General features: G+C 39.3%; 1 protein-coding gene across 1 annotated transcript in view; it reads right to left on the reverse strand.

Annotated features, from left to right (window-relative positions):
• Positions 1-27,843, reverse strand: part of C3H1orf87 (chromosome 3 C1orf87 homolog) — a 69,135-nt gene that overhangs the window by 22,790 nt on the left and 18,502 nt on the right. Inside the window, exons 4-9 of the mRNA XM_053919692.2 lie at positions 18,346-18,474; positions 17,516-17,779; positions 15,647-15,768; positions 11,947-12,112; positions 4,351-4,449; positions 131-150 (exon numbers count right to left, since the gene is read on the reverse strand). Of these exons, the coding sequence (XP_053775667.1) occupies positions 131-150; positions 4,351-4,449; positions 11,947-12,112; positions 15,647-15,768; positions 17,516-17,779; positions 18,346-18,474 (800 nt within the window). The remainder of the gene's footprint in view (positions 1-130; positions 151-4,350; positions 4,450-11,946; positions 12,113-15,646; positions 15,769-17,515; positions 17,780-18,345; positions 18,475-27,843) is intronic.

Here is a 27,843-nt window from a genome sequence, read left to right on the forward strand (position 1 = left end):
GCAAAGATCAAAAGCATCAATATTTATAAAGTACTTAGAAAGTTGCCTGGAATATAGTGAGCACTATATAAGCATTGGCTATTAATAATAACAATAACTTTATTATTATTATTACTATTATTATCTTTACCTCATATGAATTATGGCCTTCTGGAAGAGAAGACTGGAATTAATAAACTCTTAAAAGCCAGGTCCAGTTTCCAAGACTGAATCAATGGGTAGATCCAAACCACATCTCTAATAGCTCGCTGCCTAACAATTTTCCTATTCTCATTAAAAAGTAATTGCTGAATCAGACACCTCATGTTTCCTTTATCTCCCAAAATCCTCTGGTTGTGCCTGGGATTATCAAACCAGTCCTTTTCAACCTAATTGCACTCTCCATAATGGGCCAGATGTGTACGGTAAGTCCTACTTGTGGCTGTGTCAATCGCTCCACTCTATTTACGAAGCTTCCATAGCAGCTTCATTATTTATCCCCTAGCCCAACACAATTTGGCTTGTGTGCTTGTGTTTTAAACTGGGTTTCAAGCATTTAATTTTGCCAATACAATTTTAGAGTATTAGTTTGCCTCCTGTTCTCTCTCTGCCCTCCTTAATTACCATTTATTGCAAAGTCACACAGAAACATTAAATGCTAATTCTGACTTACATGTTCCTGGCCAAGAACAGGGATAATAATTTCCATCCAACACAACCTGAACTCATTTTACATAAGGGTGATTCAGAGTAGAGATTTGAAATCGTAATCAAGTCTTTCTCAAAATCGCCTTACCCTGGCAGTCATTCAGTAATGTCTCTGCTAATTGGTAGGCAAATTGCAAAAAACAAAATCTCAGTGTTACAAAAAAAGCACACACAAAAAACGACAACTTTGCAACAGCATTCACGAAATTGCTCCTCTCATCTGCTCTCACAATGTGACAATTTAAGAAGAGAACACAATTCATTTTATTTGGTTAGATGGGGCTAATCCAACATCACCATAATCCCTCCTGATGTTTTATTGATTCTAAAGGACATTTAATCAGGAAGCAGCTCAGCACTAGAATCCTGCTAATTAGCAAGCAACCACATTCCAAATGGGTTCCCAATTGAACAGCAGATTAATGGACAATATGTACTAAAATAATGATTCGTGCATTCAGCTCCTGAAATGTGTGTCTAAATTACATCTTTAATCTCTTAAGGATATAGGTTTGCATATAAAGCCCTTAACGGGATGGATTTCATTCACCAGAAGAAGCTTTAGCCAATGTCTGTTTAAGGATGAAACAGGTTTATCACTTATACATGCAATTCTTCAGTGGTTTCATGGTTTTAATGTCCTTGAACATTCAAAGGTCAAAGACAGGTGAATAAAGAAATCAGTGTGCTTCTCTGATATGCACATTAAACAATGGGAAAGTGAAAATATTGATATAAGTAGCCTAACCTAATTTGTTCCCCATTCACTCTTATTCTAATATCTCTGATTCTTAGAATCTTGGTTCTGAACACAAACATTTAAACAACTGTATTATAATACCTGGTATAATGTGATCTTTGATACTTGTATGTTCTCCTTTTATATTGTTGCCTTTTGGAACCTGCCAATTTTATCTTGTTGGTTTTCTGCTTGGCTGTTAGTTCACTTCTCTGCTTGTGCTGTTTAACCACGTCTGTCCACCCTCACCCAACCACGCCACAAGGTTTTCAGAAAAGGAAGAACTTCCAAGTCTAAAGCTAGTCTGGAAGAAATTCTTTTACTAAACTCAACATTCTACCATCATTTATTAATCACTTGATGTTTCCCATCACCTTCAGCCTTCTTTGCTTTTCTGTGTTGTTCTTATCACCATGTGATAGGCCACATACTCTAGCTCGTTCTTCCTCCTTAGAATCCAAGCTTTCAGGGAAAGGGCTTTGTTTTATTCCTATCTGTATTTCCAATGACTAGAATAGTGATTGATGTACAGCAGGCGCTCAGTAAATGCTTGTTAAATAAATAAATTAATGAATTAAACAGCATTTACAGTGTACCTACCATGTGCTGGATACCAGCCTACAGGATGTTGAGAATAAAGTGTGTGGGGAACAGTCGTGTTTTTTGCTAGCATGGTGATCACTATCTAATCATTAAACTAACAAACCACACAAATGAATACATAATCTCAAATAGTGATAAGGGCTAGGAAATATATTAACAAGGGACCTGACTTTGATGAAGTGGTTAGAGAAGGCCTTCAATTTGACCATGAGCTAGAAAGCAGGCAGAATTCATGTATCCGTATTCTTAAAAGTATCTTTGAGACTATTCCTTTTCTAGTTCAGTACAATACCATATTTATTGAATACCTAGTACGCGCCTTGCACTGCTCTAGACCTTTGGGATATATCAGTGAATAAAACAAAGATCCTGCCTTCCCTATAATAGTATAGTCTCCAGTCTATCAGAAATCAACAACAACAACAACAACAAAAACAATAAACATCACATAACAGGAAATCATCAAATACATTAGAAGTTGATAAGTATATAGAAGAGTGCAAGAGGAAAGCAGGTTAAAGGTAAGGATGGGTGGGGACTATAACTTTAAATAGGGTGGTTAGTCTAGGCTTCATTGATAAGGTGACATTTGAGCAAAAACTTAAAAAGTGAAGGAATTAGCATGAAGATTTCTGGGGACAGAACATTTGAGGTAGAGGAAATATTTGGCAGATAGGTGCTAAGGTGGATGTGTGCCTGGTGTGTTAGAGGAAGACAAAGAAGACAGTGTGACTGAAAGATAATGAACAAAGAGAGTTGTAGGTGGATCTGGAGAAGTGATGGGGGAGCAGAGCATGTAGAACACATTTTTAAGGACTTTGATTTTTTTTTTAACCTCTTCATAAAATAAGATACTCTTTCAGTGTTTGAGCAAAACCATGACATGAGCTATTTTAGTTTTTAATAGGTCACTATAGCTGCTGTATTGAGGATAAACTGGGGGACAGGGAGAAGAGTGTTCAGTTAATAGTAATCCAGGAGACAGGTGATGGTAATTTGGGTGGGCTCTAGTTAAGTAACGAGAGCCGTGGTGAGAAGTGACCAGGTTCTAGACATATTCTGAACAAAGAGTTGATTTACTAATGGGTTACTGATCAGTTGGATAGGAAATGTGAGAAAAGAGAAAGCCAAGGGTTACTGGTATGTTGTGTTTTCATTTTAATTCAGCTCAACACATGTGATAATTTCCCTTGTGATTTATTCTTTGACCATAGGTTACTTAAGAGCGTATTATTAGACTGCAGTTGTTGGTTTTGGCTCTCTTTTTATATCTTCCATATCTCTTATTGTGTTCATGCTTTTATGAGCATGTGAAGTGTGTTTATAATTGCTCTTTTTACACTATTTCTGTCATCTCTGTTTATGAATTTGCTTCTATTAATTGGTTTTTCTCCTAATAGATTATACCTTTCCATCTTTTCATGCCTGCTAATTTTTTATGAATGCCAGATATTGTGAACTTTATATTTTTGATATTTTTTAAATCCTTTGGAAGTCTGAGGGCTTTGTTCTTGGGTGCAGTTAAGTAAGTTGGAAACAGTTTGATCATTTTAAACTTTATTAAGGCTTGTAAAATTTGTGAAATTTCTAGGGTGATTTGGCCTCACTCCAGCACAATATCCTTCTGAGGAGTCTGCTCAATGCCACATGTGTTCCTGTCTGATTTGTGCAAATAGGAACTATTCCCAACACTGTGTGAGATCCAAGCATTTTTCCACTTCTTTCTTTTGATTTTTCTTTCTCTGTACTTGGGCAGATTCCTCAAATGCATACATTGGCCAGTACTCACATGAAGAATCTAGGGCAACTCTTTGGAAAACTCCTGAAAGAACTCTTTAGGGATCTCTCCTCTCTGCTGCTCTGTACTGTGCATTCTAGCCTCCTTGGCCTTCCTGAACTCCATACTCTATCTCCATAGTTCAAGGAGAATGCTGCCCTAAGTTTGGATCCCCCTTTCTTGCTCAATAAGCTGAACTTACCTCGTTTTGTTTGTTTTTTTCCTCTCAAGAATCACTCACTGCTCTGTGCTGTCTCTTGTGCAATATCTGAAAACCATTGTTTCATATACTTTGTCCTATTTTTTAGTTGTTTAAGGTAGAATGGCAAATCTGATTACTGATAGTTTATAATGGTTGGGAATGGAAGTTCACTGCTTTTGTTTTTCTATGGCTAAGAAGACTGGTTTTAATATAAGCAAACATTTCCTAACTCAGTCTTTAGGTGATGAAATTGATTGTTTCACATGTAAAACTTCTAGATTAAAGACAGATTGCTGTGTTTGGCATCCCTTTAGAGGACTCAGGGAATAAAGGTCGACTTACCTTATTCCGTTTTGGTAAAGCCAGATCTTGATGGTTACGCAATGTTTCCAGGGGGCTCAAAGTCACATACAATCCATGTTTCCCACATATAAGCCTGACCTGCAAATAAGAAAGACTTTGAAGTGTCACTGCAATGCAATTAAAATTAGAATTTCCATCCCATAATTAGAATCTACATGATTTTGACAAGGAATTAATACCCCAGAGTGCATTGTATTAATACCATTAGAACATCATTCAAGACAAGAATGTCCAACTGAACTCTCAACAACAGCAAGTTTTTAGATGGTTAGTACAGAAGTAGAATTCATTGCCCTGAAGTCACTGAACTTTAAAATTCTTAAATTTTTATCAACCACAGAATTGGTAGTCAAGGCCTAGAAGGAGGGGATAATGGGGGGAAAAAGGGGGAAGGTTTTCAGGAACATGTATAAAGGACACATGGACAGACCAAAGGGGGGTTTAGTCAAGGGTGGGAAGTGGGGATGGCTGGGGTGGGGAGGAATGGTGGGGGGAAATGGAGAGAACTGTACTTGAACAACAATAAAAAATATTCAAAAGAAAAAAAGGCCTAGAAATTACATACACTTGTTATATAGGTAAATTGCAAAATGTTTTTGTACATCTATGTACAAAATGTACTTTAATTTACAAAACAAGTTTGCTGTATTAGCATGGTTAATATTACTATCTGCATTTCATATTTGAGGAAATCAAGATTTAGAGAGATTTAAGTAACTTCCTCAATGTCACCTAGTTGATAAATCATGGAACTTAGTCTAGAAACCAGATGCTCAATAAATTATTTGTTGGATGAATTAATGGTCCCTGCAGTTTCCCATGTACTTAATATTTTCTTTATGTGCATGTGGTTAGTTTTATTGTTACCCTGTTTTATAGATGAGGAAACTAAGCCACCAAGAGTTCACCAAAAATCAGACATATGTAGTTCACCAAAAATCAGACATATCCAGGATTTGAACCCAGACCTCCAGGCTCCGGGAGGGCTGATGGATACCACTAGGCCAGCAGTCCCTATTTTCTGAGCCTAGTTGACAAACCAGTTCAGTTCTCAAGTTGGTGTGTGCCTGATACTTAGATTCAAACATGTCAGACTTTTAGGGTGTGATAGAATATGCTGTATGTTTAGCACAATGTTTAAGCATGTAGACTTTGGGGAAAAAAACAGGACTTATTCTGAACACCAGATCTGGTGCCTGTGATCTGTGTGATCTCAGGAACTTACTTAACCGTTCTATGCCTGGTTACTTTATTTACTAAATATGACTAGTGCTTTCAACTTCCCAGGGTTCTGTGGAGATTACATGAGAACATAAGCAGTTAGAAGAATGCCCAGGTTTTAGTAGACATTGGGTTAATATCTATCTGTTGGATGAAGAAAAGAAGGAAGGGAGGAAAAGTGAAGAAAAAGAGAGAAGAAAGAGAGAAGAGGAAAGGAAAGAAGTAGGAAGAGAAAACAAGAGGGAGAGAGGAAGGGAAACAGAATGGAAGGAAGGAAGGAAGGAAGGAAAAAGAAATGTTCAATTTAGTGTTTGTGCTGAATAGTAGCTACTATTATTATTATTTGGGGAGCAACTTCAGTACAACAGCTGCATCAAGCACACCTTTTTATTCTGATCTGATACTTTGACATCCTGGGGCTTTGCTGACTCTGGGGAGATTGCTCCTCCCAGAGCTAGCCAATTCCTAGATATAGTAAAAGATTGGCTTGAAAGTGTGCCTTTCATATGCAAACCACCCGCATCCTTTATTGGAGCCCTAATACTTGCCACTGTTTCCCCGCCCTTGTCACCCCAGGGCCAAGTGCCAGATAAATTGGGACAGACCCAGGGTCCAAATTACTCCACTAGTCAATTCTAAACTTGGTTACCTTGCCTTGCCCATTCCACGATGAAGGCTCTTGCCCACATTTCCTCTGTATCCTTTCTGCCTCCTGATTGACCCTGGTGCTTCTCCACATAGCCTGTGTGGTATGGCGTACCCCCTCCTCTTGGGCACAATGAGTAACAACTATTTTTTCAATGGGAATCATCTCCTGACCTGTTGGTCTGACCGTACTTGAATGATAATAAAACCTAGACTTTATTTTTTTTTTTATTTTTTTATTGTTTTTTAATTTTTATTGTTATTCAATTATAGTTGTATGCCTTTTCTCCCCATCCCTCCACCCCACCCCAGGTGAACCCACCTCCCTCCCCCACCGCCACCCTCCCCCTTGGTTTTGTCCATGTGTCCTTTATAGTAGTTCCTGTAATCCCCTCTTCCCACTGTCCCCGCCCCCCCAATACCATATGATCTTACCTTTAACTGGAACATAATCAATAGAAGAAAAAAAGCAAACAAAATATAGCCAGAGACATTGAAGTTAAGAACAATCTAAAAACCTAGACTTTAAAGCAGTGACAAAGAGACGCTTTTCATTTATCTGTATGGAAGGGAACAAACAACAAATCTGGCTTTGAAACTTGCAAATATTACTAGGTGTAGAGGAGTTGTGTCAGGGAAGTTTAAGAGAAAGAAAAGATCAATAGGAAACATAAAGAATGGCTAAGAGTTTGCCAGAAGACGAAGGGGCTGGGGAGAGTTCTAGGCAGAAGAAAAACTTTGTAAACAATGGGTGAGAAAGAGCATGGTGCTTTGCAGAAGCCGCGTGTATTTTGACATTATTCACTCTACTATAGTTTTATGTCCCTTCCCATGCTGGGCAGTGATTGTCTGTTTATTAGAGCTTCTCTACAACACAGTGGCTTACTGAGAACTGGAACGGTGTTTCATTTTCCTATCATTACTGCCTAGCACACTGTTAAAAAAATAAAAGATCAATAATTTTTGAATAAATGAATACACTAATGAATGAGGAAGAGAATGAATGAGTTGAAGGCACTGAAGAGTGGAGTGTATATGGACAGGGGGTAGCAAAAAATAAATTTCAAGTGGTAGAAATTAGTTACATTATATAATTTTACTCCAAATAAGAATTGATATATCACCATGACTATAGCATATTAGTGCATTTTTAAACATCAATATTTAAAGGTTATTCTAAAAACGGTTTATTTACCTCTGGCAATATTGAGTTTTGCTCAAGGCTAAAATGAGCAGCAGATTAGAAATAGTACATCAGGGTTCCTAGAAGCAGATTGATTGATAGCTGCTAAGGAATGACTGCTGACAGTTGTGGAGGAGTAGTAGAAATTTCTACCAAAAATCCTGGGAATTTAGAGTTATTCTGGGTTATTAAAATCCTCTAGAGGATGAATATTATAATGATGACTCTTGTTCAATAAGAAAGTGATTGTGTGAAGTTTCTTCTGTTTAATAAGGGGTTTTAAAAAATCAAATGTAAATAAGTTATTTATCTTATTTAGAAAATGGCATATGAAGTAAATATTTTTTTCCCCAAAATGCTCCTGGAAAGGGTGGTGCACAGATGCTCTCTCAACTTCCTTTCTTCCCATTTGTGGCTTCATTTGCATTTTACCCCATCACTGTATTTAAACTGTGTTTACCAAGCCACTAGTAACCTCCATGGTTTCAGATTTAATGGATACTTGATACTTTTCAGTTCTAATTATACATGGTCTCTTTACTGCCTGAGACATGGCTGATCTTTTGGCTTTCTTGATCACTCTCCCGTGTCTTTTGATTATTTTTAGTCTCCTTTGTTGGCTTCTTTTTGTCTACCTGTTCCTTAACAATGAGTGCCTTCCTGAGCCTTCCCTTCTCGCTTTTCATTATGCCCTTAGTAATCCTATCTACTCCCATGGCTTCAACTCTGTGCCGAAGATTCTTAAATCATTATATAGTTTTAATCTCTCAACTGAGATCAACATGTTCAAAACTGAACTCATTATCCCTTCCTATATTCCTTCAAACTTTTCTGTTTCCTATCTCACAGAATGGTACCCCCATCTACTAAGTTGCCAAAGCAAGAACCTTAGGGATCATTTTTGATCTTCCTAATTTGGGGCCCACATCCAATCAGTCACCATGACCTGTTTTTGTATTTCCTTAATATCCCCTCCCTCCTGTCACTGCCCTGGCTGAAACCCTCTTAATTTGTTGCTCGAATTACTGGACCAGCCTTCTAAAGGGTCTCTCTGCCTCTAATTCTCCATATTCTATTAGGGTGCTCTTTTTAAATTCCAAAGTTGATCACATTATTCACTTGTTTAACATCCTTTGATGATTCCTCTGTGCCTTCAGGATAAAATTCACACTCCACAGGAACTTCATAAATTAGCTCCTACTTGCCATTCTAGCGTCAACTTGAGCATCATCTTCCACCATCTCCAGCCACCACACACTCACTGTGTTCTGCCCCTACGAATGACTTCCAGTTCCCTGACTTAACCGTGCTCTCTCTCATTTGAGGGCCATTTCTCATTGCTGCTTTTACCTAGAACACTGTTCTGGTTTTTTTCCTCTGCTCCTTCCCCCAGTTCTCTGAAAAATTCACCTACCCTTTAAGATTCAGTATTTGCATCTTCTCCTCTGAAGAATTTTTGGGCTAGGCTAGGTTGGTGTTTCTTGTCCATGTTCAAAATGACTGCTGTCACTTCATTTGTTATACAGAAATGTGACAACATGTTAAAAGGTTGCCTTTCCCCCGAGCTCCTAAAATTGTAATAGTCTGTTGTCCTCAGTCTTATCACAGTTCCCACAACACACTGAGTGAATAACATGTTGAATGCAGGCATAGAACAAACATGCCATATTGATCAGAAAGATGGCTGTTGAGCTGGAAAAAGGGAAGCAGAAATAATTTTGTAGTTTTGGGGCAGAGTATACTGCTATAGAAACAACCAAATACAAAGGAGGAGCTGACAAACTGCAGAAGACTGTGTTACAGTCCTGGTCAGTAGGGACACAAGTGTCACAGCTGGAGTCTTGGAACAAAGCTTGCATTCACAAACCCCAGTAACAGGACTCCCTGTTGATGTTAAGGAGGAAGTTGCATGAAAATGAAGCAGAGTGATTAGAAGTTCAGCCACCTGTGTTCTAGCTAGCTCCTTCTGGGAGGAAGGTCTGGGAATCGTTTGGGATATAGAGTGGAAAGAGAATGAAGAATACATATAATGTACAAAAAGGGTTAAACCGAGGCTGTGTACTTGGAAGCTTCTTAGGTTCTACAGACCTACTGAATCTACTTGGGTAATGGTCGGTAGGGTTAATAAATGTATGTGGATCCACACTGCATCAGCAGTCCTTCCAGAAGCCACCATGGCATCAAAGACGTGCTGGAGGAACAGGATGAGTGAGTTCATAGCATGAGGATAACAGATACTTGATAAGTTTTCATTCTGTCTTTTCCATTGATTTGAATGACAACACCCATACATTATCCTTCAAGACTGCATTTATTTATCTTAGAAGCTATAGATTATTTGTGAACCCTCTGAAATGTTGGCTTTGAAGATGTGCCTCAGTCCCCCACTTCTGTCCAGCACAGGGTGCATAGATTTTATAAGAAACTGAAGGAGGTCTATGGTTCTGTGCACTGCACCCCAAAGAGATTCAGTACCAGTCAAAAAGAAAACCCCTTCTAACTCAGATGGCCCTGCCCAGGCCACTCTGAAGTCCTGTGTCCAAGAGCAGGGATGCTGGGCTGGAACTGCTGCTTCCTATATCCACTGTCCCTTGGGCCTCAATTTGTCTCACGTTCTGGAGGAACAGAATTGTATTTTACATGCCTCCCAGAACTGTAATATACTTTGAGTGAGTTCCAGCTGTCTTAAGAGATGCCAGATGGCTCACAAGAGGCAGACCAGCTTTCAGGAAAGTGTGTCCCATTTCCTTGGAAATGAACCACCAATTTCAGCTTTTGGGGCCATCCGTGGGGGGAGAAGGTCAAGGTCTGCTCTGATAGCCAGTGCTCGGATATCATACAGTGCACTACGAGCTTTCACACACTTATGTTGTTTAACAACCGAGGAGTCAGATATTTAGAACCCAGTTTTTCCAGATGAAAAATCTGAAACTCAGAGAATTTAAGGAACTTGACTTTGATTTTCAAGTCATTTATGTTCCATTCTGTCAGTATCATCTGCGAACATTCGGGCTTCACGGATGGTGCTACGTAGTTTCTAATAACAAACAATTGATGCTTCTTACTCTATTCCTACTGATTGCATCCTGAATATAAAAATGTCTATTTAGGATGTGTGGAATCTCCTGAAGAGTTTTGTCTCTCTTTCCAGTAAAACATGCTTGCAGGTATAATAAACACACACACTATCATAAGCTTTGCCTTTGCACGCTTAGCTAACTCTATAAATGAAAGCACAGAGAAAGCTACTTCTGTTCTAGAATAAGAACCTGCTTTTAGCATATTGTGTCCTTGCTTCCTTAGTAAACATCATTTGTTCTTTTTTTAGAAAGAGATTTTATTTATTTATTTTTAGAGAGGGGGAGGGAGGAAGAAAGAGAGGGAGAGAAACATCAGTGTGTGGTTGTCTCTCACATGCCCCCTACTGAGGAGCTGGCCCACAACCCAGGCATGTGCCCTGACTGGGAATCGAACCGGCGGCCCTTTGGTTCACAGGCTGTCGCCTAATCCACTGAGCCACACCAGCTGGGGCCATCACTTGTTCCTTTAAATTCTCTGACTCTGAATTCTAACCCCTATTTACTTAGATGAAAAGTATTTTTCAATCTTTCCAATGAGACTCACCCCTCTCCCTTCCCTGTAATTTTAAATTCCTTCTATTCCTCTGGAATTCTACCTTTCGTGTCCTGAGCTCAAAGGAATCTTCCAGATATTTTCTGGCTAATGGTGTTCCATTTCTGGCTCTTAATTTCCAGTTTGTTTCTGTACTTTGAATCCTGCCTCTGCCATTTGCTAGCTGAGGCCCTTGGGTGACTCAACTGGCCTCTCTGAGACTCAGTTTTTAAAATTTATTAAGTGAGTATTATAACAACTATGTAGATTTTGTAGTTATTTTGTAAGTGTTAGATGAGACGATGTAAGTAAAGCATTTAGCACAGTACTTAGTGAGACCTAAGGAAAGCTTGGTGGTGACGGGTTGTTAATAGAATTGTAGTATTAGTGGTAATTACTATTTTGCCTGTATCCTGGGTAGCCTCCTGACTGGGATTTTAGGTTCTGGATCTCCTTCCATGAAACACACATCAGCACTGTTAATTAATGCTCCAAAAAGAGGATGCTCTGCTCTCTCAGCAATGTATCACATCAGTCCCTACGGTCTGATGTTCCTAAGGAATGGAATACCACATACTGGCCTCATGGAAGCTGGTAGAAGATGTGAGAAATGAACATTTGACCTTGGCAAAAATATTTGTTTTTTACCGTGTAATATTATTTGGGTATTTTCATATTCTGTATTGTTAACATAAAATGTCGCTCCATAGAAAGTAATTCCTGCGGCAGTTCTGCACATTTATCAGTTCCTTTTCTAGTTTGTTTTTCTCCTCTCTGGCACAGAAAACAAAGAAACAAACAAAAAAAACTGGCTAATGTAATCCACAGAGCATAACTTTGGCTCCTTACTGTAGACCCAATGCTTCGAGGTAGGTGTTTAGAGAGGAACAGATCTGAAGTCTGATTTTGGTTACCTTGGGTGGAGGCAGATAGCCCGAGAATGAGCGATCTTCTTTTCGAAGACTCAGATTAAGGCTCTCTAGGTTGAGGTTGCCATTGGTTGTCCTCAGTGCCATCTTTAAGATCTCCAACAGGCTCTTGTTCACTTCTGATTGTGAGCTGCAGTGCTGAGGGGCGGTACTGCTTGGAGGGGCAGGGGAAAGTCTGTGAAAAGATGATCCACTCAAAGCTGCTTGTGTTTTCATACTATATCTCTCACCTCTGTTTTACACCAGGGACCAGAGGACCCACCCAGTATGGCCTTCGCAATCTCAGCATCCTAGTCATGGGATTGCATGTGGTGACTTCATAGATGAACTCAAATCTCTTCCATTCTAGTGAGCACGATGCTAGAGGAACCAACCTGTTCGACTAGAATATAGCCCCCAAATTGTAATATACTCCCTCTTTTTGCCAGGCTGAGAGAACAAAAGTAGAAGCATTCATAATAGTTTACTTTACCTGCTTGATCTTATGGGTTTTTTTTTTAAAGCCCAGATAATCAAATTTCCGAACTGTGCATTGTCATAAGCAAAGCAAAGCAGATCCCAAGGAGCCTATATAGGAAGAAATCTAGAACCAGGTGAACTTTTTGCATTATCCTCGACTTTGCTATTTGTATCTGGAAAACCCAGAAAAGTTTGGAAGTAATGATTTATTTATCAGATGGCATTCAAATGTATGTAATTAATCAAATGATTTCTCTGACTTTTGTTATTTTACAGAACAGGTGAAAATAGCAGAGTGATGACATGTCATTTATTTTATGAAACTAGTTTGAGATGTTTACTTATTTAGTTCTCAAAGGTTTGTATCTTTCCGGATCTGGCCAAACTATTTACTCTGCAGGGAAGCTTTTCCTAATTTCCATAGACTCGGCTTAAGTGCCACTTCCCTAGAGAGACATTCTCTGACGTCCCCCAACCCCCTACTCATGCAAATTAGTTTACTTTCAGTGGTGTGCCCATAAATCTTTTGCAACCAGCTCCTCAAGATAAAAGCTCTGATTTGGAGCATTACTGAATTTCATGGTGTGAATACTCCCACCTGGCTGATTTAAACCTACCAATATGTTGTCACTGAATGGGAGTTGGGAACTAACTGATGCACACAGTAGGCCCACAGGATGCTCCAGCACCTCCTGCTTGATAAACTCTTTTATAGTTTCTTGTTCTTTTCCTTACTAAGTCTCCCTTATGTTGCAGTATCATCATTATTTTCCTAGTCATTGTTTCATGCTTGACTTCCTTAGGAGATTGCTCCATAGGTGTGGGTTGAGTTTGTTTTGTGCCTTATTATTTCTGGGAAATGCTATACAGTACCTGCAATTTGATCATTTTGAGATATATTTAACTTTCTTAAAGGTCAGATTGCATTTTCTTTTTGCTCTGTAACTCTTCCTTGACCTTTGGCACCAAACTATCAGAATTACTTAATAATAGCTAATATTTTCCAAAAGTTTGGTACAAGAAAGGAGAAGTGGTTATATATCTTTGTTTTGGTCACCCAGCTCTGCACCGTCTCTCCCTCCTTGTTCAGGGAGTTCCCCAGCTCAGGAGTCTGCCTCTAGCTCTAGCAGAGGAAAATGCCAGCTATTTTCTTTATCAGCCTCTCTTTGCTGCTTGGGACACGTGACTCGGGCCTTGTCAGTCACAGGTATCTGTCTGTCCCAGATTTGAATCAGAAGTTTTTCTTCCTCCTTTCTTTCCTTGCGATGCCAGTTTGTGGAGGTAGGAATTCATGAGGCCCTGGCCCCCATCTCCATAACCGATTACTGAATGGGCAGGTGTTGTATGGAACCCATTTGCCGCAGCTGGTGGGGGTTCTTAGAAAATCTGCTGCAGGAGTTGATTTCATCTCATCCAACTTAAGTGATGAGGGTTGTTGCCACTCCTGCTCCACTAGTGATGCTGGAGGCTTTTTAAACATCACAGAGCTGCCTCATTAAAAGCTCTACCTGACAGGACACAAGAGAGGACATTTTCCTGAGCAGCACATTAATGAACAAAGAGCCTGGATTCATCACAGGCCATTAGTCCTGCACTTCTACACACACACTGTCTGGTTTCTGTAAAGCAGCGCCTTCTCTGATGAGTTCGAACTGATCTCTTTATGCACCTTTTTTACAGGGTAGATATCCAGACGTCCCTGCACATGAAGTGATGCAAGCTCTTCGGATAATTGGAGGTGCCAATTACATTCAACAAATATTTATCGAGCAGGTCCCCTGTGCCAGGAACTGTGCTAGAACCGTGCTAGACACTGAGTTGGGCAGGACAGACACAATCCCTAACCTCAAATGTCAAATGAGTGATTACAAGTGCATGTCTGTTATGATAGGTAAAACCCGTGGAACCATACAACAAGGAGACATGACCTAGTTTAGGGCTCAGGACAGGCTTCCGGTCTAGGACTCACAAGACCCATATCTGCCAATGAGTGGCCATGTTTTCTGGCACACAGTCTCTTACCTCTCAGGGCCCAAATCTCACAATCTGTATTACATGAAGTGTGGCTGCTGATTATTAAAAATTTATAGGGCTTCACAGCTCTCAGTAGGACAATTACTCCCAGAGTGATAGTTGTCTGCCATATCTGCATGGCAGAATCACTTTCTTTGGACTGTGAGCCCTTGAAGGAGTGACCGGGCCTTGCCTACCTCTGAATCCATTATTCCCAGCAAAGTGTGCCTGGCAAGCGGCTGGAATTCAGTGACCATTCGTTGAATGAAGTATCAGAGTCAACAAGGGCACACTGTAGGAGGGAATTAAGTCTAGCACTTCGCCCGGGGACATTTGTACAGAACACCCTACCTCTTTCTTAAAGTAAAGAGTAACCTCCTATTGAATGGCTCTCAGTCAAGATGTCATATTCTTTGTAACCAAAAAGAGTATCTTCTGGAAGGATACTTGAAAAATAGTAACAGACACTTACACAGCACTTACTATGTGCCAGGGACTTCTTCAGAACTTTGCATTAGTTAACTCAGTCACTGGTACAAATCTCTGAAGTTAGGTGAAGTCTATTATCGTTCCCATTTTACAGTTAGGGAATGGAAGCACAGAGAGGGTAAATGACTACCCCAAGGTTACAGAGCCACTTAGTGGCAGAGACAGGGATTGAGCCCAGGCTTCTGGCAAAGGGGTTATGCTCCTAACCACTGCACTTTGTCTTTTTTCTCGGATAATGCAGAAAATATTATGCTTCACTGTGTCTCACCTGTGGTGATATTCCTCCCATCCTATTTTTATTTTTAATCATTTCTTTCCCTTGAGTTTATGTGAAGGGATTATTGATTCTGTACCTCAAACTTTTCTGTGCTGGTACCTGTAGCCCAGGAGTTCACTGACTGAACATATTTCTGGAGCCACACTCTAGATGAGGTCTGCACTAGTATGCAATCATTTCTTATTTCATAATGAGGTTTGTCATTTTTACACAGCATCCTCATAAAAAAGACTTATGCTTGACGTTAAGAAGCATATGCAATTGTTGCAAATAATTTCCTGTGCCGACCTACGTAAAGTGCAGAGAGAGAAAACTAAAAGCATAAGCCAAGTGTGTTGATGAACAGTAAGTTTCTGCGTGAGGGGAGCCTTCAGAGCAAACAGCTGTCAAGGGCCCTGCCAGTGCTGGAAGTCTAGGAATAACATGCCTACGAAGGGGAGGAAGTACCTTTCGCTGTGATGGTTACCACCCTCAGCTTTCCTTGGGTTGCTGTCCGCAGCTCTCTGGCTTTGCTGTGAGTCATCTGAAGCTGCAACTTTTAAAAAACAGAGTAGCTTTTCATAGTTCACCTGCAAATTAAATATAAAACAGAACATCCCCATTTCATTTACATGGAAGGAAAAGAGGCCTGCCAAAATAAAATGTGCTTGAAAAGCAGCTTTAAAAATATAATAATTATTAGTGCTTTTCACCAAATATTCCTATTATTGTCCCTGCCAGACAAATGGTGAAATGGTACTTCCTGGTTGCCTTGTGTTTGGGTAGGACCACATGCCCAGTTCTGGCCAAATGAGGTATAAGCAGATGGAACATGTGCCGCTTCTGGGTTGATGATTAAACTGCTGACATGAGACCTTCCAGAGCTCTTTGTTCCCTTCTCCCACATGTCCAAAAATATTCTAGAGTGCCTGCTTCATCATCCTGGGTTTGGGAGTGAAGATAACGGCAATACTTAAAAGAGCCTGTGGCTAACTCAATACAGAAATGTAATGTCAATGAAAAATAAGCTTCGGTGTTTTAAGCAACTGAGATTTGGGGGCTATTTGTTACTACATCATAACCTAGCCTCTCTCTTTATCTCTCTCTCACATCTCTTATATGTTATATCTAACATATGCTTATATTTAGACTTAGTCAACAGATATATTCAGATTATTGAGGACAAGGCCTTAGTTACTAAGCTAAGTGGAAAAATCTCAAAGCTTTTTTTAATTTTTTTTTTTTTTTTTTTACATAGGACAGGACTGAAGAAATGTCCATTTCCATTGCTGAGCAGGATGACGTCCTAGGGACTGTGATGGGCAGTCAGCTTCAGGGCAGTGGAGGGGGTGGCAGTGGGGGAAAGAAGCCAGATAGAGTCCCTGATATAAACTATGTTTCAAACCAGAAAATCTGATTGAAGAGTCATAGAGGTTGTAATAATAACTTGTCACTGTATTGGTAAATACTTCTCACAAATATACAACTAATTTTATTGTTTCAGGTTAAAGATGGGCAGGGGAGAGAACTTGCATTTATTTGTGTACCTACTAACTGCTAAGAATGAAACCAAGCAATTTGCATTTATTATATTACTAAATCCTCAGACTATTCTCATGAGGTTGGTTTTGGCCTGGTTTTCTATCAACACAGGCTCACTAATGGTTTTCTAATGACATTACTTCTTCCTATTTTAGGGCACTTTCCTCTAGCTTCCTTCCAAGTGAATTTGGTTACACTTGGACCATATTTTGTATTCACTCACAAGTGTGAGCTTGGGAAGTGCAAGCAGAGAAGGAACCCTGCCTTTGTATTGGGGAAACTTTATCTCAGCCCTGGGCCTACCATTAATTCTCTGGGTGCCCGGAGCAGGTTCCTTCACCCCTCTGGGTCTCAGTGTCCTCACCAGTAAATTGATGGTGGTGAGTTATATTCCCAAGATACCTCCCACTCTAACTCTCTAGGAACTGTCATACATTTTAGTTAAGTTCTCCATTCTTACCTTGGAGTTTACAGACTGCTCAGCTTGTAAATGGACTTAAGTGCACCCATTATCTTGAATCTGTACCTATCCCAGTAGTTTTAGGAGTAGACAATAAAAGTTGGGGCAGGAAAGCCCTTTTAAAGAGAAATTAAATAGGATTAAAAGACCTAAATCTATATTCTAGTCTATACTAACTAGAGATTTCCACATGTAAATATAAATAAGCTTTGTATCTTAGGGAATAATAGTAAAGGTTATTTTTCAAGAAAGAAACTAGCCTTTTAATTCTGTTACTCTGGTGGGTTTAAGTAAAATAAAAGGAATCCGCACTGGAAATTGCAAGATGGCCATACCATTTCAGGGGAGTTCCCCCTAGAAAATCTCTGGCAGAGGATCCTGACTGTTGGTAACTGTAGAGGGACTTCATGCCTCAAGAAGAGGCGGCTCAGCTGAGACTGAAGGAGCAATCCTGAAGAGATAGGATCCAGGACTTTCAGCTCTTTCTGAAGCTTGTCTAGTAAGCCCGCACTCGGAGGGCGTGACTTGAGTTCTCGTCTGATCAGGGCGAGAAGAAAAGTGTCTTCTTTTGTTGTTCCGCTTTGCCTCTGGCCAATATCCTAACACAACAACAGCAACAAAAATGAACGCAGCTCTGAATAAGATAGCTGAAGGCCAGTGTAAGGAAGCAGAAGCCTAGCAGGGTTGGTATCAGAACATCTAGTCTCATGTCTAGCCTGGAATGGGATGCGCTAGCAATACCTGAGGGCAAGTGTTCAATTTGGGTGCACTTATTAGTTCACAATGCCACAGGGCCTTCTCCTTCAGAAGAAAAGAAGCAAATCATTTCAGTACACATTCTGTTAGAAGCCTCCTTAAGGTATATCATCTGTCTGTTACAAAATAACTTTTGATTATATGAGAATGCAGAATAACATATTTTAGAGACCCATTAGATTTGGGAGGAGGAAAGTGGGAGGAAGATGCAAGTTCAGTGGAAATATTTGAGGTTTTCCTGTGAACGACCCAGGAAAGCTTCCTGGAAAGCCAATTAGACATATGGAGTCTGGTGTCCACCACTCTATCCTCAGATTGTCTTATCTGCTCCACATCAAAATATATGGTCAACAAATAATACCCCTTCATCCCCAATAGAAAACAACTCACGAGCTCTCAGTATACACACCTCAGGTTGGTCAGAGCCTCCCTTTGCCATCTGTTCCAAGGACCAGTCTCTAAGTTTTCTCCTGGGGAGGCCATGGATATAGGACAGGGTCTGGTCTCCAGTTGGTACAGAGCTGCAGTGGACTTTTGCCTGGTTGGGAGTTTTAAAGAAACAAAGACAAATGGTAGTAACTCTCAGAAGGGAAGAGGGGAAGAGAAGGAGAAAGAAAAGAAAAGAGAGTATGAGTGAGCCAACCAATTCCTTAAAATATATTCCCAGTTCCAGATGACTTTAGCCCATGTAGTGATTGGGCCGTTGAGTCCCAAAGGAGAAAGTTTGCCTCAATATCATCTTCAGCATTATGTAATTAACAAGCATTTGATAAATATATTAATAGTTAGATACTGTTTCATTTGTATAAGAAAGAAGGTATCTATACAGAAAGAAAAATTAGGTCAAACATAAAGTGTTTATAGGCAAAGTGGGGTTCTTATTAGAAATAAGGGTATCCTTAGATTCTTTTAATTAGCAAATTTAGGAAGGGCCATAAAGGCAATTGAGAGCTTTGTTAAGAATGGACTAGTGGGGATTAAACAGCCCAGATAATTACATCCCAAGAGCGATGCTGTTGAAGGTTACAATAGAAGAAATAATGGGACAGGGGTCAATAATAAAAATCCCATTCCCCCTTGCCCTGGAATATGGTGTATTAACCATGTTTTTATTTCTTGTATTTTATGATGGTTTGACATCCTAGAGGGCCTGGCTGGCTGGAGGAGACTGTCCCTCCCAGGCCTAATTTCTAGAGATAGCAAACAGCTGCCTTTTAACACATTTCATATGCAAACCGGCCAGGCCTGAGTCCACATCCCTAACCACCTCCTTTAGCTAGCTAACCCTCACACACTAAACCAGTATTTGCCCGTGCCTGACATCAACCCAGGTCCAGACACCAGACAACTAGGGACCTGTACCCAAAGCCTACTGGGCTTATTTAAATTAGCCAGTCCTGATCTGCTTACCCTCCCTTGCCTTTCTCATGGAAACCCCAACAAAGGCTGTGGCCTGTGGTTTCCCCTCCTGTTCTCCTACCTCCTGACTGACCTTGTTGCTTCCCTAGGTGGCCCTGGGTGGTGTGGTATGACCCCCTTTCCTGGAAAACGTAAATAATAAACTCTTCTGTCAAAGGCAGTTGTCTCTATATCTGTCGCCTTGCCGTATCTGATTAAAATAAAATCCCAGGTACAAATCAAGATACATGGTAATTTTTAATATCGGATCATTGAAAGGAGCCATTATCAGAAGGAATCGCTGAAAATTGAGTGTCTGTACTCAATCGAAAGTCCTGTTGAATAACCTATCAGTATGGGTAGCCACCTATAGATGCTTTGTAGTCATGAAGCATTTCAAAGAAAAATCAAGATCTCTCTAGAGTGGGCAGAGGGAGCAGGAGTGGCAGAGAGTTCTAGAATAGGCATAAAAGTAACAAAACATTTATTGGGCACATAGTCTTTATAGACTTCATATGGGTGCTTTTTACGTCATTCAATTTAATCCTCACCACCATCCTATAAGGTAGATACTATAGCACCCTCTTTTATTTTGAAAGCCGAGGGTTACAGGAATTAAGTCACTGTATTTCTTCATTTAAGAAATAATTATGGTTTGCCTAGTCTGGGCCAGGCACTGTCACACAGTGAAGGTCACAGTGAAGGTCACAGCATAGGTCACAGGCCTACAGTGAACGAAACAGACCCAGCCCCCCTCCCCTCCCCCGCTCTCACAGAGCTTGCGGATAGTGAGAGGCACAGCAAGCAAATGTGACGGCACAACCCGTCTCCAAGGCCACGAGCACATCAGTCCATGGAGCCACCTCGCCTGGACTTGGAGGTCCAGGTCTGGAAGCCATGACATTTAAGTCTAGGCTTGAAAGGTGAGTTACATATGGATTTGAATACGCTGAGTGGTGACGGAGGAGGAAAACAGAGGAAGGAAGAGTACAGGAGAGGAAGCTAAATATTGAAAATATCATAGGTGCACATGAGCGTGTAACAGAGAGAGATGGATGCTTTCAGAGCCTAGTTTAAGTCAAAATTGTCCAGAGTTTACTCCCTAGTAAATTGTGCAGATGAGGTTTGAACCCTGCATTTCACCACTACCCTAGGATGAGAGAGATTCCACGTTCAGTCCACAGAGCACTTCCATTCTGTAAAATATTTGGTTGGGTATTTCAGACATGTTGTTCGGAACAATGTTTCTCTGAAAATTACTTGTAACATAAAATATTTCTATTTTTTCCACATACACTTTTTTGCCTCTGAGAATTTGATATACTTTTATAATATTCTAAAGAAGCAGTTACCAATACTTCATCATTCCAATGCGGTCAAGGTGTTCTTTAGTCCCTCTCATTTAAACACCAACATTTTTTGAGTATCTTTATTTTCATCACTATAGGTTCAAGTGAACACAGCAGGTATAATTCTTGCCCTCAAAATCTTTTTGCCTAGACATCACTGACTAAATTGTGTGGTCTCCTCCATGAAAGGGGGCAATATTTATCCCTGGACTGGTAGGAAGAATGCATTACAATGTTTCTTAAATATTTTGTAAATTCTAAAACTATACTGGATATTCATTGGTTATTTTGTGTATCTCCCTCCAATAGGCTGTAGACTGTGTGTGGGCAGGACTATCTGTGTCTTCCTGACTCCCAGCCTTAAGAACAGTACCAAATTTGAACAAATGGAGAAACAGTGTCAGAATGTTGATGATGTCTTTCTTATTCAGGCTAAATGTATGTGGGGTTTCGTATTTGTCCCTTCACTGATATGAACTGATGCGGATCCCGGCCAGCAGGATCCTGTGTTGTGGCAGCAATAGACAAATACACACGGACTACAGTAATCCTGTGGAGAAAAAGGGACAGCATGGTCACTCTCTAAGTGAGAGAGAGGGTGACAGGGCTAGAGAGAGCCCAAGAGACACGATCCCTGCCTGGACAGGCTTTTTTTGCTTTTCTGGGCACATTACATAGAAGATGGTCCTCATTTACTATGCACAGGTTCACTGTAGGTGATTAACTTTTACAGATAACAAAGGAAAGAATGTTGCTAATTACTTCAAAGAGAAGGATATTACAGCTCAAGGGGAAAAGTGGTTGAACTGGTTACACTCCATACTTGGGAGGTTGAGCACAGATTTTAGGAAGTTAAAGATACTCAGTAAACATTTGCTGCCTCAATTCAGGGTGAGAGAGTTTTAGCAAAAGCAAGTCTCATAGCAGCCTAGGTACAATGCAGGCCTGATTCCCCATGGGAGAGCCTGTCTGTGGGCAGGTCCTGCCTGCCAAACCTCGCACCCACTGGCTTTTCCAAGTGGGAGCTGGGCTACATTTCCCACGTGTGGAACAGTTCCCCATAATGAATCATCTTGGCTATCATTTTTCAAAAGCAAAGAGTGTCCCCAAAGTGTCACTGAAAATACAATGGGAAGTTCTCATCAAGAATCACCATGTTTCATGTTGCCAGAGTACCTATAAAGTCTCTGAAGCTATAGGTTTCTCTTATTTGCTTTACTTTGAGTCACAAAATACTACTTGGGGATATCACATAGCCTGAAATGACTCCTGAGCAATGATGGTTTTATGTTATGTGCCTAAAAGAATTGGGACAAATGAAGCACAGAAATTTAACACAAATTTAGTAACTCTTCTTGGGGTATTGGAATTTTCAAGTGTTGGAAGGATAAACAAGTTTTTTATTTTTAAGATTGCTTTTAAATAAAACCATTTTAATATAGTTATGTTGTAGTGGGTTGACCAAGAAGTTCATTTAGTTTTTTCCATAAAATAAAAGACACATTTTTTATTTTCACCGATAACTTTATTGATTTGGATATTTTGAGTACGTCTGCTCTCTCCCACTATTGGCATCTAGTGGGTAGAGGCCAAGGATGCTGTTAAACATCTTCCAATGTGTAAGACAGCCCCACAGCAAAGAATTATTTGGCCAAATGTCAATAGTACCAAGAAACTTTGCAAACCACTCTTGACATATTTGATTAGTCACAGAACTTTCTCCATACACTGCACAAATCTTTTTTGCATTTCAGTTGTGTTTTTGCCTTTCTTGAAAGAATAAAGCATAATATACCAAAAATGTGTATTTTCTTCCATCTTCAACATTAAAATGGCTGCACAAAATACACCAATTTTTATGTTTTTTAAAAATGCACACTGACATGACAGCTGTCACAATACAATGTAACAAAATTGTTTTGAATGAAGTTAAAGACAGCTAAGTGCTATTAGAGCCATCATATGAAAAAAACTAAATGAACTTTTTGGCCAGCCCAATAGAAGTTATGAAAATTTGCGAACAGCATCAAATGGATATTTGAAAAGCCCCATTCCTTCTACAATGAATGTTATTCCATTGTATGCATATCCATTTTGTTTATCCATTCAAATGTTGATGGACATTTGGGTTGCTTCCCTATTTTAGTTACTGTGACGAATGCTGCTATGAACATGGGCATAGAGAAATATCTCCTTGAAACCCTTCTCTCAGTTCTTCTGGCTGTATACCCAGAAGTGGAATGGTGGTATCTATTTTTACTTCTAATGGTACTTCTATTTTTAATTTTTGAGAAACCACCATACTGTTTCCACAGTGGTTGTTACCATTTTGCATTCCTGCCAAGAGGCTTTCTTCACATGGTCATTAACATTTGTTATTTTCTATTTTTCTTGTTTTCTTTTTTGATAGTAACTCTATTTTAATGTGTATAAGGTGGTATCTCATTGTTGTTTTAATTTATATTTTCCTGATGGTTAGTTATGTTGACTATCTTTTCATGTGCTTTTTGACCATTTGTTTACTTTCTTTGGGGAAACATCTGTTTAAGTCCTTTGCTCATTTTAAAATCTGGTTGTTTGTTATCTTGTTGAGCTTTAGGAGTTCTCCATATATTCTGGATATTATTCTCTTGTTGAATATGTGATTTCCATCCACTCTGTGCTCTTCAGTTTTACTCTGTTGATAGTGTCTTTTGATAAATAACATTTAAAAATTTTTATGAAATACAGTTTGTTAATTTTCTATTTTGGTTCCTGTGCCTTTGGAGTCATGTCTCAGAAATCATTGCCAGACCCAATATAAAGATTTTGCCCTATTTTTTTCTTCAGAGAATTTTATAGTTTTGGATCTTATATTTAAGTCATTTTGAGTTAATTTTTGTACATGGTGTCAGGTAAGGGTCTAACTATGTACCTTTGCACATGGATATTCAGTTTTCCCAGTGCCATTTGCTGAAAAGACCATCTTTTCCTACTTGAATTATCTTGGTACCCTTGTAAGAAATAATTTGGCCATTTATGTGAGGGTTTAATTTTGTACTCCCTATTCTGTTCCATTGGTCTCTATCTTTATGACAGTACCATACTGTTTTGATTATTATACCTTTATAGTTAGTTTTGAAATCAGAAAGTGTAAGTTCTCCAGCTTTGTTGTTGAAATTCCATATGAGTTTTAGGATAGGTTTTTATATTTCTTGCAAAAAAATCATTGGGATTTCGATAGAGATTGATGATGTTAACTTTTTCTGTACAAGAACAAGCACATCTTTCCATTGTTCAAAATAACTCTCGTATCCTTCAAGAGTGTTTTATATTTTACTCTCAAAAAGGTTTAGACATTTCTTGTTAAGTTTATGTCTAAGCATTTGACTTATTTATTTAGTAATTCATTTACCATATTTTGCTGTGTATACTACACTTGATCTTAGCCAAAGTGCTGAGAAGTGATATATTTTGCTGTGTATACTGTGCACTATTTTGACCAAATTTTTGGAGGAAAAGTAAGGATGCACATTGTACACAGGTATAATGATTGTGTATCATGGAGATAATAATCCCATCTATAATGCACACAAAAGCATGAGTGGACATTATGCACAGCAAAATATGGTACTTGCTATTATAAATGGTATCTTGCATTTTATCTTCTAACTAGTTTTTGTTTATATATATATATGAAGTCCTTGAATTGTGTATATTAATGTTATAACTCTGTTTTGTCAAATTATCTTACTATTTTAGTAGTTTATTAGCTACTTGAGATTTTATGTGTATAGTCTTATCATTTGAAAACAGTTTTTCCTCTTCTTTTCTAGTTATGATTGTAATTGCTTTCTAATGTTTAATTACATTGTCTAATACCTCCAACATAATATTAAGAATCAATGGAAATAAATCATACCTTGACTTCTTCCAAACACTAATGTGAAATCCTCTAGCATTTCTCTATTAAATAAGGTTTGGCATTGGGTTACTACATAGAGAGAGAATTTTGGAAACAGCAATGAACAAGATAATATCTTACTCTTGGGGATTTAGACTCATTGAAGGAGATAGACAAAGAAACAACCTATTTAAATAGTATGATGACATCTGCTCTACAGTTATGCGTAGATTGATTCGGAAGTACATTAAGAAAGGCACTTACCCCAGTCCTGGTGATCAGATGCTGATGCTTCTTGATAGAGCTTGTATCTGACTTGAGATCCCAGAGTAATTAGGGTTAAATAAAGATGGAGGGAAGAGAATTTCAAATAAAAAGAATAGCATTGGAGAAAATATAGGAGATAACAGAGAACAGAACTCTATTTGGGAAACTGGAGTTCAGTTTAATGAAAGGTGGGGATAAGAGGGAAGTAGAGAGTAGACAAAGTTGCATTAAAATGGTGAATCAAAGAATTTGAACTTATACTACAGCATTGAGAATTAAATGGTGGTTTTAAATGTTTTAAGTAGGGGTTACACTTCATCTGTGGTTTTAAAGTTTCTCCTAAAGGAGGTAGCCTATATGTCTGACCCATTAGTGTTGTGCTTTGCCATGGAGGTTGCTTTGGCCAATGGGAGTTTAGGGGACATGACACAAGCAAAGACTTACGATGTACTTGTGGTTGAGTTTGTCCTCTTGAAATGTTTCCATTACCATGAGAAGAACTTGCCTTGAAGAGCCCACCGATTCAGACCGGTGGGAAAGGAAAACACAGAGCAGACCTGAATCAAATTTGTGGTCTGCAGCCAAGCTTAGGAAAGTAAAACTGAAATAAGTAAATGCTGTGTTAGCTTACATCTGCAGATGTGAGCATAACTTATTAATTATTATAAACCACTGAGTATTGGGTGATTTGTTACACAGGCATATTATAATAGCTGACCCATACAGAGAAGGAAACATAGAAAAGGAAAGCCAATGTGGAGGTATTAAAATCTTCCTGCTCAGGTATAATAGTGGTCTGACTAGGATGATGCAGAGGAAACTTAAGTAAGAGGGCAGTTTTGAGAGACATGAAGGAGGTAGGAGTTAAAAGCCTCAGACACTGGTTGGATATCAGAGTTAGGGAGAGACAGAAGGAAAGCACGCTCAGGTTTCCTGCTGGTGTAACTGTGAGAGCCGTGAGACTCAGGCCACAAGATGAAGAGTAGGGTCAAAGGTTTGCTTTGATCATGTTGAATCTGAGCCGCCAATGCACAGCTAACTGGAAATGTCCTTGACATCTGTCTATTCATCTATTAAATGAGAATAGCATCCTGTGCTTCCACCTACCTCACAGTCTATTGTGCAGAACAAGCAAGATAAAACACACAAAAGGGGTTTGAAGAAAACACCACCAATCAACTGTGATGAGTATTAAAGTACTAACACTTTCATTTTCATGCTGCCAGATACAAAAAGCACACTCTAATTTTATTTTTGAAACTGTGCTACTGAGTTTGTTGCTAGTCACACATTCTTTTTTATTTTCTTAGAGAAGGCAGAGCTGATGATTCTGAGAAACAATGTAAACAACATATATATATATATTTTCAAAGACACACAAGGAGCAGAATTTGTAGACAAAAAGATCCTAGGGCTGGTGGTGAGAAGAGCCAAGCTCCTCACTTGTGAGGCCTTGAACAAATCACTAAGCTCTTTGGGCCTCTCACTCTTCATTTGTGAAATGAAGTTTTATACTTGTTCATTTCTAAGATATCTTAACTGTTCTCACATTCATGAAATGATGGATTCGTTTAACATTTTCTGTTGTACTTCTCACCTATTAATGATACCCTTCAAACTGGATCTGTAATTTAGAAAAGAGTTTCACACTTGCCCATCCTCACCCATGTTAGTTCTATCTTTATCAGCAACTTCTCTTTTGGAGCAAATTCAGCCAGTCTAGACTGTCTGTTACATACCATGCAGGAAAGCTTATTTTCATCTATGTGTGAGGGATGAGGATCTGGAAGGAGTTCTGATTGTTTTTTTTTTCCACCAAGGCCTGATTTCATTTACCACTTGTCAAGGTGGTAATGAGGGTCTCTGTACCAGGCAACTGTGGCTGCCATCTGGCAGACCAGTACCACACAGTCAGCAGACAGAACCAATTAGACCCACACCTCCCACGAGGCCTTGCTGTGTTTGGTGGTTGAGTGTTAGCCTTGCTGAGCCTCTTGTAAGAAACCTCGTTGAGGTTTTTTTTTCCAGGGGTGGAGGGGAGTACTTCCTCTCCCTCTGACACTACAGAGATAGCAAAGAATCCAGATTATGAAGGTCCATGAATAGCTTATCCAATGAACATGTTGCCTGTTATAATGGCTGATGCAGAGTCTATGGCAGGAATAGGCAGCCCATTGAGGAGGGGGCGTATCAAGAAACACACCTCTATTTATAAGAGAAAAACTAGAAGTGCCTTAAATTCCCAATAATAAGGGATCAATTAAATGAGCCAAGTTTAGCCCTGTGAAGGGATGACTACACTTTGGCCCTACAACCTGAGCTTCACCTATGGCTCTTCCACTTCTCAGTCTTATGATATGGATGAGGCACTTGAACTCTCTGTTTTTTCGTTTTGTCACCTATGAACTGAAGATAATAAGTGTTCTTACCTCACTGGGTGCTTGAGAGTAGTCAGTTAGTTAACATTAAGTAAAGAGCTTAGAGTTGTCTCCTGGCACATAGTAAATGCTATTTAAGTGTTAATTCTGAGTATGACTCTCAGAGCCATTAAAGAGGATGCTTAGGATGACTTGCTTGAAGCTGGGGCACAATTTTTGCTATGGAGTGAATCAGACAGGATAACAAAGAGTATACACATCATGGTTCTAATTCTATACCTATATACGGAGGAAAGAAGAGAAAGAAATATACTACTGGTTTTCTTTAGTTGAATTTTATTTTCTTCTTAATTATATTCTCCTTCCACTTTCCAAAATTTCTACATGAGTATGTAATATTTTGTAATTAGAAAGACCAATAGAAGTTTTAAGAAGAGAAAAGAAGAAAATCTGGGTAAACATCTTATCCACCCTTTGACTTTCTCCAGACTCAGTTTTATTGTCTATATCACAGTAATAGAAATAACCTCACAGATTAAGTCCAAGGAGCAAATGATACAATTTACCTGAAAGCGATCAGGCAATAGTGAAGTGTTTTATACCTATAATATTCTTACCAAGGTCATCCTTGA

Source organism: Desmodus rotundus, chromosome 3, assembly GCF_022682495.2.
Source record: "Desmodus rotundus isolate HL8 chromosome 3, HLdesRot8A.1, whole genome shotgun sequence".
NCBI classification, from domain to species: domain Eukaryota; kingdom Metazoa; phylum Chordata; class Mammalia; order Chiroptera; family Phyllostomidae; genus Desmodus; species Desmodus rotundus.